This window comes from Acartia tonsa, chromosome 13 (genome assembly GCF_053477335.1).
Source record: "Acartia tonsa isolate MP-2025a chromosome 13, ASM5347733v1, whole genome shotgun sequence".
In the NCBI taxonomy this organism is placed as follows: Eukaryota; Metazoa; Arthropoda; class Copepoda; order Calanoida; family Acartiidae; genus Acartia; species Acartia tonsa.
This window is the reverse complement of record NC_137272.1, coordinates 8,820,753-8,832,806: the sequence shown is the minus strand read 5'-3', so window position 1 is coordinate 8,832,806 and position 12,054 is coordinate 8,820,753. Positions and strand designations below refer to the sequence as shown.

Here is a 12,054-nt window from a genome sequence, read left to right as displayed (position 1 = left end):
AATTATGATAATTGTTTTTATGACAAGTGTATTTTTATAACATATGTTTTATGACAAATGTATTTATGACAAGCATATCTATGACAAAAATTACTGAGCCAAGATTTTTGCAAAAAGTTTAACAGATTTTCATTCTTAAATTTCGAAGATTTTTTTTGCATTGAAAATATTTTGAAGAAAAAAACATGATTTTATGCAAAGTGTAGTATGAAATGTACCTTTATGTCAAGTTTACTTTTATTTGAAGAGTACCTTTATGTTAAAGGGAGTGTGAACGTAAAAATTTCTCATCTGATTATCAAATCTTAACATTTACTAAGCACATTTCACTACACTGATCAACCAAAAATGTCCTATTCACAAAAATATCCAGAAATAATGCCTTGATTTTATGGTATTTTGAGAGGGAAAAAGGAAAAAACAGGAAAAATCTGAACGTTTTTGTTTCTTATAATGTTTGTAGGGATATTTAACTTGTCATATATAGTTGAAACAATTTACTTACTGTTAAGGATTTATTTTATGCTATAAAATTGCCAATTCGTTTTTTTATAACGTAGTAATTAGGTAATAAAGACATATTTTAAATTCGTATTATTGACAAAAAAATACCTCACTGTCTACAAAGGGTTGAATCTCATAGGTTATATAAAATAATAATATCCTTTTTTATTGTGTTGAACAATAAATAACCCACTTTGGAGAATTAGCTTACACTTTTATCAGACTGTTAATAAAGAAATATTGCGTCTTTATTATTTACAAATTTGTAATTAAAGGTGGGCGAGAGATGGGCCATTTAAAGTTAATTGGATACTAATAAAAAACCTGTTTCTGGCTTTGTTATTGTATTTGGTTTTCAATAAAAAAATATTGCTTATTTTATCAATTTCTAAGTAACTATACATTGGATTAAAGCAAGGATTACGTAAAAAGTCAGCTTAACTGTTAGGAAAAATCTAGAACTATGTGAAAAAGTTTAATTTTAGCTATAATGGGAGAAAAAAGCAATTTAATGCACATTTTATATAATACGGAAAATTTCTTCCTTTCCCTGTACCTTATAAAAATCGTCGGAAAAAGCCGTTTTTTAAGCAAACAAAAGCGCGTTTTGCTCTATCTGTGAGATATTATGAATGAGATAATGTTAAGATTTGATATTAAGATGAGAAAAATTTACGTTCACAGTCCCTTTAAATGTATCTTTATGTCAAGTGTACCTTTATTTTAAATGTACCTTTATGTTAAATAAACCTTTATGTGAAATGTTTTTTTTTTTATGGGAAATGTACCTTTATGTGAAATGTACCTTTATATGAAACGTTCTTTTGTTTATATTTGTCAAATGTTTTTATGGCAAATGTACCTTTATGTCAAATGTACCTTTATGAGAAATGTATCTTTATGCAAAATGTACCTTCATGAGAAATGTACCCTTGTGTGAAATGTACCTTTGTGTGAAACGTTTTTTTTTGTGTAGTTTACCCATATGTAAAATTAACATTTTTGTTAAAAAAATTTTTTTTATGTGAAGTGTAACTTTATGCCAAATATACCTTTATGTTAAGCAAAATGTATCTAATGTGAAATGTATGTTTATGTGAAGTGTACCTTTATGTGAAGTGTAACTTTATGTGAAATGTACCTTTATGTCAAACGTACCTTTATGTGAAATGTACCTTTATGTGAAATGTATCTTTATGTTAAACGTACCTTTATGTGAAATGTACCTTTATGTGAAGTGTACCTTTATGCCAAGTGTACCTTTATGTCAAATGTACCTTTATGACAAATGTACCTTTATGTCAAATGTACCTTTATGTCAAATGTACCTTTATGTGAAGTGTACCTTTATGTCAAAAGAACCTTTATGTGAAGTGTACCTTTATGTGAAATGAGTTTATGGGAAACATTTTTATGTGAAGTGTACCTTTATGTGAAAAGAGTTTATGTCAAATGAGACTTTATGTGAAATGTTTTATGTGAAATGAATTTATGTGAAGCGATTTTATGCCAAATATTACTAATCCATGAAAAAGATAGATAGAAAAAGAGGGAGAGATGGAGAGAGAGACAGAGGAGAGAGAGAGAGAGAGAGAGAGAGAGAGAGAGAGAGAGAGAGAGAGAAAGAGAAAAAGAGTAAAAGAGAAAAAGAGAAAAAGAGAAAGAGAGACAGACAGAAGGAGAAAGAGAGACAGACAGAAGGAGAAAGAGAGAGAGAGAGAGAGAGATAGAGAAAGATAGAGAGAGAGAGAGAGAGAGAGAGAGAGAGAGAGAGAGAGAGAGAGAGAGAGAGAGAGAGAGAGAGAGAGAGAGAGAGAGAGAGAGAGAGAGATAGAGAGAGAGAGAGAGAGAGAGAGAGAGAGATAGAAAGATAGACAGATAAACAGATAGACAGATATACAGATAGACAGATAGCCAGATAGACAGATAGACAGATAGATAGATAGATAGATAGAGAGAGAGAACGAGAGAGAATGTGAAATGTATGTTTATGTGAAGTGTACCTTTATGTGAAGTGTAACTTTATGTGAAATGTACCTTTATGTCAAACGTACCTTTATGTGAAATGTACCTTTATGTGAAATGTATCTTTATGTTAAACGTACCTTTATGTGAAATGTACCTTTATGTGAAGTGTACCTTTATGCCAAGTGTACCTTTATGTCAAATGTACCTTTATGACAAATGTACCTTTATGTCAAATGTACCTTTATGTCAAATGTACCTTTATGTGAAGTGTACCTTTATGTCAAAAGTACCTTTATGTGAAGTGTACCTTTATGTGAAATGAGTTTATGGGAAACATTTTTATGTGAAGTGTACCTTTATGTGAAAAGAGTTTATGTCAAATGAGACTTTATGTGAAATGTTTTATGTGAAATGAATTTATGTGAAGCGATTTTATGCCAAATATTACTGATCCATGAAAAAGATAGATAGAAAAAGAGGGAGAGATGGAGAGGAGAGAGAGACAGAGGAGAGAGAGAGAGAGAGAGAGAGAGAAAGAGAAAAAGAGAAAAAGAGTAAAAGAGAAAAAGAGTAAAAGAGAAAAAGAGAAAGAGAGACAGACAGAAGGAGAAAGAGAGACAGACAGAAGGAGAAAGAGAGAGAGAGAGAGAGAGAGATAGAGAAAGATAGATAGATAGAGAGAGAGAGAGAGAGAAAGAGAGAGAGAGAGAGAGAGAGAGAGAGAGAGAGAGAGAGAGAGAGATAGAGAGAGAGAGAGAGAGAGAGAGAGAGAGAGAGATAGAAAGATAGACAGATAAACAGATAGACAGATATACAGATAGACAGATAGCCAGATAGACAGATAGACAGATAGATAGATAGATAGATAGAGAGAGAGAACGAGAGAGAAAGAGAGTGAGTGAAAGAGAGAGAGAGAGAGATTGAGAGAGAGAGAGAGAGAGAGAGAGAATGAGAGAGAGAGAGTGAGAGAGAGAGAGAAAGGAAGATAAATAGAATGAAAGATAAAGAAGGATAAATAAGTATAACAGCAATAAAGGTCGATAAAGATAAGTAAAAGTCACATGAAATATGAAATGAACCGAAAAACCTATTAAGATATGTAGAATTGCTTTACAAATAATAATAAAAACCTAATTATGCTTACTCTAGTATTTATTATTTATGGACAAAACAAAACATTTCAATGGTCAAGGGCATGTTCTCATATTTCAGGGATGCAAGGATGGACAAATTGTTCTAAAATTGCCTCTAGTACATAGTACATGTTTGGGGACATAAGGGTTGTAAATTAATTTAAACAGCATTGTCTAATCCCTGTCTGAGGTTTAAGAAAGAAAGATCATGTTTTTCGAAAGTATCCTTATACAAAAGTAACAGGATGTCTGTGTGTAGCGAAGAACTTTGTTGACCAATAAATGCTACAAGTATAAAAAAAACACTTATTTTAAAATGCTTTTTATCTATCAATGTCCCTAGGTTTTAAGAATAGGATGAATAAACCGGAACATACTTGTTAAACTTTTAGGTGTTTTCACTCAAAGTGACTTATTGAATACAACCCCCCCCCCACACCCAGTTCTAAAATAAATTCAAAATAAGATTGGTTTTTGTTCGTTTATTTGTTTAATAGATTAGGTCATATTTGGTATGGTTTTATTTTTGTTATATTTTTTCAGTATAGCTTAGAACCGGATATTATAAATATCAATTTCTATCACATAATATTAGGAGCTACAATTTAACAAAGCGTTTGACTAAATTAAATCCAGGACAAAAAAATATCTTATTTGAAATCAATTTTAAAACAGCACTATTAGATTCTACTATTTATACTGCTAAATTTAAATGCTGTTAATTTTCAAATTAAGAATGTGTATGATAAAAATTCCAATTATAGGTAATTTAAATGCCTAGAATGTGAATAGGGGTCAGAGTTATTTTAGACAAGGGCAATTATGTCAGAAATGGGCGCATTAAAATCTTATATTCCAGCGAGGGATGGAACATTTGGCTTTAAATTACAATGGTACTCAAAGTTTATAACCCCGTCATTAATTGTTTATCTAAAAACTTTGGGTTTTTGGTGTCCAAACCTATTTATCAATGATTTTATTCTATAGAAAGGAAAATTTGTGTATTATCATTGGGAATGAACATCAATGTATCGATCATTGTTTCGTCCCTTTAAATTCCTGCTATTATTCCTATTTTGTGACAACAAAATAGTTTTTCTTAATCTGACCTATTCCTCATTGTTAGGCGCGTGCATAAAAATCCAAAGTGTAACTTTTGAGGGGAAAATTGTATTATTTAATTGCCACCCCATCCCCCTGCTTCGCCTAATTTAACTTATTTAATTTAAGTACTAATTAATCAAACAATCTTCCTGATTGATTATCTCTTAATCGAACTAGGTGAAAAAAATAGTAGCTACGCCACTTTAAAAGGGTCAATATCAAATTTCCATTTAAAAATTATAGCTGGCAATTTGTGTCTGAATAGCATTAATGTGCAGTAAACTAGATGAGCATATGGGTGCCGTAGTTTTCATTTTTCATAGTAACTTACGGGTTTTGATTACAGAGGTTTTTTCTGTAAGCAATTTAATCAACTTCTGTTTCTAAGAATGAAATTATAGCTTTAGTTTTAAAATCAAAATCTTGTAAAAAAAATGTGTTTCTTTATGTAAAAACTTACTAAACTAATAAAAGATATTTATAATAAATATATTAATTTGAAATAATATTTATCTATAACTGTACCTATAAATATTAGTTGGTCCATATCATGTACTTAAATGTAATGACAAATAAACAGTGAACTTTTGTGTAAACTTGTTTAACAAAAATCTATCTTAACCTTTGAACTTATTTTTTTTAGAGAGAGATATATAAATGGTGAATCAAGAATTTCAATCTTTCTAAATTTAAGGATATAAAAACATATGAAAATTGCCATTTTGTCAATTACAAATAACGGGATTTTTAGCTTTCTATATGTGCTATCATATTGCTATTCAACTAATGCAAAAAAGAATCAAAGTTATATCTATGACCCGAGTAATACAAGGACAATTTCTTCTCCTATTTTTCTCTCTTTTTTTACTTATTTATCTTTGTAAAAAGTGCATTTGAAATTGTTTTGACCTAGCTGTACTTTCTCTCCAGCCTATTCATAATATTTTTTTCACAAAAAAATGTCATTTTAAAATCTTTGTTGTAAGCTACATAATTTGCTATAAATACGCTACATATTTTCAATATATTTGTACTTAAGTTGGACAATTGTGAGTTTTAAAGATCTTATGAACAGCTGATCCTACAGAATCAATTTTCTCCTTAATATATTCCATCATTTTAGATATATCACCCTTTCCATGAAACAATATTAGGATGAAAAAATATTTTTCTTGAAACAAATTATTCTTGTACACCAGATTTTCAAAAACTAAATAAAACTTAAAGTTTTAAGAAAGTTTTCTTTTGTTGTTTTTAGAGAATCTTTGGTGTTTTTGGGTATATATTTTGTTTGGGTGTTTTGCAGTTATTTTTTGCTATGCAATGCATTTTTATGACATTTGTTTAGAGCAATGTATAGCTACTCTATGTATTTTTTTTACTAAAAGTTAACTGAAAACAACTGAGGTTTTGCCTACTGGGAACTATGGCATATTCATGATATCTGGTACTTTGGTATTAAATAAAAAACAAACACCAGACAATAGTAACTTAGATTGCAAAATCTTTCTTCTTGATCCCAATTGATTTTGAAATCAGGTTTAATAAAATAGTTGGACAAGAAATCTAAAAAAATCAACCTTGTGACGCCATAAAAATGAGGGATTATCCATCTCTTTTATAGGGGTTTTCTTTCCACTTCTCCTTTCATCTCCCTCATTTTTATGATGTTACATGGCTGATTTTTTGACCAGCTACTTCGCAAAACTAAACCCATTTTATTTATGTTCATAATGTCTCAAGTAGAATTTTTAAATGCAGTTGAAATGACTAAAACTCAATATTACAGCACTAAATATATTTTTTTGATCTTGCCATCCTTGTATGAAAAAATAATCTGTTTTAGTAGAGAAAAAGAAACATGTAAATAAATTTGAAAAGTTTAAGGCATATTAAAGAATAATTAGAATAAATATATTGATATTGATTTATCCTTTTTTCAATTTACACAAACTTCTAGGTAAATAACCAAAAAAATTATATTCATTAGGTATGTTGTTTTTTTATAAAAAAAAAATTAACTTTCAACTGAAGAAAATAACTTTCTATTAAAAGTTATTTTTAACAATTTCAATCCTAAATTTCTTAAACAAATTTAACAGGAAGAAATGTGTTTTCTGTTTAATGTTTATAGTAGAATCTTTTTTCTAGTAGTTTTTGTAGTTATGTAAGAATTGATGTTCTTGTAATTTCTTAGCTGTAGGATATATTTGGCAAAAGTCTTAGATAGAAAAAGAACTGCCATATTGCAACTAAAAAATGTAAAATTTTCGCAAGTTATAACTTTTTCCATTCATTTTCTGTTTTATTAAAATGTATTTTTTTTTTTTACTTGTGGAATCATTCATTGGATTCTATTATGTTGAAGCTAAAAATTTTAAATAAAATTTAGTTAAATTATAGAAACATAACAAGGCTTAGGACATGAAAATAATTAGGCGCCATGCAATATGTGATGAGATGTTTACACAAAGTAAATTATAATTTTAAACTTCTATAAGCAAAAAGAATAGTTCAATTAGATTCATTATCATTCCTCACTCGTCATGGGGTAATGGCGCAATGGGTAGGGTGTTGGCCTGGTAACCTAAGGGTTCACGGTTCAAGCCCCGCCACGTGCAAAATTAACTCTTTTGAATTGAGCCATACTGATGAGCCCTAAAAGGGCGAAACACTGTGTCTATGGATATAATATAAAGTAGTGAGGATTTTGTCTAAAGCTTAAGATCTCATTAACTACTGAATAAATTTCTACTTTAGGTGACCTTCACTTACGTCCAGCGGTGGTTTTAAACTACTTTATTTTTAGATTTATATCTTGGGAGTGTTTTGAGCTATTTTTAAGCCCCCTCGAATACAGAGCTCTAAGATTTATTTATACTCAGTTATAATGCCCAAAAAAGGTTAGGAAATGAGTCAATGTTAATATAATTTAAAAATAAATAAGTGACCAATCGATTTTCATCAGTTGTATGATCGTACAAACCCTACATTGACTGATTGATTGATCGTACAAACCCTATATACATATATATATATATGTATGTAATAGGCGTGCTATTAAAAACTTTTTAAAAAACATACAAATCATAACTGCAAATATCAAAACTAAAATGTTTTTTTTTGACACCCGTGTGTCTTTCGGCAAGAAAGAAAACCAATATATACATGATTACACATCGAAATAAATTGGTTCTCTATATCACAATGTCGTTTATAACATATATATATTTAGCTTGATAGTCATAATAAACAGGCTCATTTTATGAACACAGTAAAAGTGTCTGACTGATTATGACGTAACAAAAAAAATCAGCCAATGAGAGGCCATTATTGACCAATGGTAAAATTTATAGTGGCCTCTCATTGGCTAATTTTTATTGTTACGTCATTATCAGTCAGACACTTTTACTGAGTTCTCATTTTATCACTTGATTATATAAAGTTAGGCATTTGATTGAAGTCAAATGTTATCATTAGGTCAAAGTGTTCTTTTTATATTCAAATGTACTGTACATACAAGGTGTTTCAGAAAAAAAATGCGTTTTCCGGTTTTGGGAAACAACCAGTAGGAGTATGAAAAAAATAATTATATATTCATATTCTCTATAGAAATATGGATAAATTTTATAAAAGGTGTTTTTTAATATCTCTTGAAACAATAGCGCTTTTTAAAGCTTAAAGAATTCAAAATGTATGTGTGCTGCTTTATTCTTATAGAATTTAAGGCTATAACGTTCAACTAAATTCTTTTTCTTACTTGAAAACGACATTATAGCATACTCAACGAAATATTCTAATAATTACATTTAAGATTTAACTTTAAAATGCTTATTTTTACAGAACAAATGACTAACTTTATTCTTGGTTTAATTATAATTAAATTTGATAGTATTAAAAATATTCATGTTCGTTCCTCACTCCTCCTCCTTTAATCTCCTAATCCCTTTGATTGATACATGACATATTAACTCAAATGTCAAGTTATTAAAGAAAAGGCCTTTTTAGCGACAATTTGAACCAAGATAACTTGCTTATTTTTAAAGATATTGAAATGAAATAAAAAAAGTTACTTGTTTTATTCTTCAATGCGCACAGTATTAAAAGAGATTCCTTACTAAAAATGACTTTGCCATAGAGAAATAGAAAAAAGTTAATTCTGAAGAACCTAAAAAGCTCTTTGCATGTAGCCAAAAAAAGAAAATATGTAAAAAATCTCAAATAGGGACATTGATTTAATTTTTTGTTACTTTAATATTGCACTTTTCAACCTAAATATATGTATGTTGCACAATAAATGGGTTATTTGATTATAATTGTTTTCACAGTTTTAACATCAAGCATTTTTACCCTACATGTACCTATTAGTACAGCCGCAATTTTAGAGATATCAAAAACACCTTAAGTAAATGTTATGCACATTTTTACAGAGAATATGGACATATAATTATTATTTTCATGCTCCATCTGGTTGATTCACAAAACTGAAAAACGCAGTTTTTTTTAAACACCTTGTATATGAAATGGTCCATAATTAAGAACAGTTTGACTTATTAAGAGCATTTGACTACATTCCAACACTCAGCTTAACGGAGTTACACGAAAAAATGACCCTCTTTATGATTGTTGATAAGCTAAAATGCTTTGATAGAAATAAAAGTTTTTTTTTTATTAGCTGTATAGTAATCTAACCACAAGTAATCTAATGCAAGAGAGGCGTGCACCTAATTTAGTTTACAAATATCAACATCAATAGTAACGTAACTAAAAAAATCTTCAAACTAACTTAATACAGGATTATATCTGATTTTTTGAAACACTAATTTAACTAAAAATTTCGTTATATAAATAGATTTTTTTTATAGATTTATTGGTTAATTTTGAAATTAATTTAACTAAAAGTTTTGGTTTCTTTTATTGATTTACTGGTTTAAATTGTAATATAGACGTTTAACCTGTTTGTAGCTTCTTATGACAATTAGGTATTATTTTAAAGCATACTTTGTAATTATAGTTAGAATGCAGCCAGTTAGGGATTTTTGAAAAATGTAATTTGTCAAGTATTTTACATCAAAATCCGCACTAAAATACTCCCCTTTCCCTTTAATTTCAAATTTTTAAAAAAAAAGGTGGGTGTTTTTTCCTTTTTTCCTATGCCTAAACAAAAGTAAAAAACAAATGAAATACTACACCCATCCTTTTCTGTTGAAGTAAAACGCCCAAAAGTATTGCTACTCTATTAATCAAAGTTTATTTTTCTTTTTTTTTTACTTATTTGTCTATCTAATAAATATAAAACCCAGACAACTTCCTGGACCCGGTATTGGGGACCTTTTTTGTCTGCTGGAAATTGCTGATATCAAAAGTCGTCACAGGGTCCATGGGGTGGGGACATACAGTTATATAACCCCATCCCTCTCTATTGTTTACTCTAATGTCTATCTCACCTATGCATGTTTTCGCCAGTGGTAAACTCAACCTCGACCCGCCAAACTGTCTGTTGGTCAATCCAGGTAAACTCTGGCTGGACAATTCCTCTAGGAACTGCAGGTTGGGCAGGCTGCTGCCAGCAGGCAGCATGGCTACACTGCTGGACGTGTGACTGGTTATTTGTGACAATGGCTGATGGATGTTATCTGGCTCTAAAACACTAACTGTGTGAATCTGAAATAAAGATAAAAAAAATTAAACAATGTTGGAATGGGCATTTGGCCCATCAAGGTAAAAAAACAGGAATTAATCTATTTGGAATTTTCTTAGCCGCGGATAACACTTTATATTACGATGTGATAAATATATTATACCTTGAATTCTGGTGTATACAGAGTTTCTATCTGTCGACTTAAACCTAAACATAACAAGAATTTAATTATCCAATAATATCATTTTAAAAGGGTCACTACACTCGGAAATAATATTATAATCTTTGACAAATTCAGAGAATATATTGGTAAATGTTTGATAGTCAAACAACTAAACAAACAATTTTTCTCAATTAATTTGGCGTTTTCCTTATATCTCAAACTAAAGATTCTTAGATCAGATTAGGCTAAGTAAAGGTGAGATGTGCCTTGCTGGAATATTGCCCTGTATGGATAGGCTCAGAGGGCCAGGATTTCCCACAAGGCTAAAATATTTTTTTTAAATTAAAATAAAGGTGTGGGGGGGGGGGGGTTGGGTTGCGATAGACGATTTTCATAGACGTATGTTTGATTGTTAGACTAAGTGACAAAGATTCTGACCCAGAGTAATAATATGAAACTACCTGGAGCATCCTTTGGAGGGCTGTCCGGCGTTAACACCACCGTTGGCAAGTCTAAACAATAAATCGGTAAAAATGTTTTCTGATTTCTTTTATTACCTTTTAGTATCGGATACTTGAAAACTTGACGTACATAAACTTTTAATTTCAGGTTTGTTAGTAAAAAACTAAAACTAAATTTCGAGATGAACAGCGACAGTAAATGAGTACCATATCGGTTCAGTGGTCAGTGATATCCTTCGTTATAAACACATAGGCAGATAGACAACCTGTAACTTTTATTTGAAAAAATGTACCTTGGTCGCTAAACGTCAATGGCTGTGGTATTTTTCTTTTTAATCTTCCAGTTTTCTTTCCATGACTTTCTTGTTTGTTGTTAAGTAGAACGTTGGTGGTTTCCTCCATTTCAATTATTTCCTCTTCAAATGTCGCTTCTATGTTCATGGATTTTTCTAAATAGTAAAGTAAGATTATTTAGCCGCAGACACATTTATTCATTTTGTGTGTGTGGGGGGGGGGGGGGTGTAGTGTTTTTCTTACGTTAGGGAGAGGCTGCATATAATATACAAATATCCTAAATATCGAAACTTTTTTCCAAGAACTTTAAACTTTAATCTATTAGATTTCTTATTTTTTTATCGTAATTGGGGACAATGGATCTAATATTAATTATCTTTATTTTGTTTAATTAGACTTTTAGTACTAGAACTAACGCAACTTTTCTTATTCTGGCTAATTTTTAAGACTTTGGGTGCTAGAGCAAAATGCCGCCAAAAAATTGCTCTTCCAGCATTGCTTACTGATTTACCTTGTGGGCTGGTAATAGTATCATGATCTGAACCATTAGGACTAATCTCTTTCTCATCCGTTTCTCCATTTTGTGTCTGGTAAAATTGCTGGGACTCAAACTTTCTCATCAGCCATTCATTTGTAATTGTGTAGGATGATTCATCCAGCTCAGCACCTGAGCATTTGGTTTGTTATTTATTTTTAAAAACTTTACACCTACTTTAGGAACTTTTGATTGGTTGATTTATTAATTGTTCAAACTTTTCAACTACTAATTTTGATCTGCGGAAGGAG

General features: G+C 30.2%; 1 protein-coding gene across 2 annotated transcripts in view; it reads right to left on the bottom strand.

The window, feature by feature from the left end:
* Positions 1 to 12,054, bottom strand: part of LOC145304525 (uncharacterized) — a 50,891-nt gene that overhangs the window by 37,007 nt on the left and 1,830 nt on the right. For both annotated transcript variants that reach the window (XM_080146421.1, XM_080146422.1), the window contains exons 5-9: positions 11,780 to 11,935; positions 11,268 to 11,423; positions 10,975 to 11,025; positions 10,514 to 10,557; positions 10,157 to 10,373 (exon numbers count right to left, since the gene is read on the bottom strand). In XM_080146421.1, coding sequence (XP_080002547.1) covers positions 10,157 to 10,373; positions 10,514 to 10,557; positions 10,975 to 11,025; positions 11,268 to 11,423; positions 11,780 to 11,935 — 624 coding nt within the window. The remainder of the gene's footprint in view (positions 1 to 10,156; positions 10,374 to 10,513; positions 10,558 to 10,974; positions 11,026 to 11,267; positions 11,424 to 11,779; positions 11,936 to 12,054) is intronic.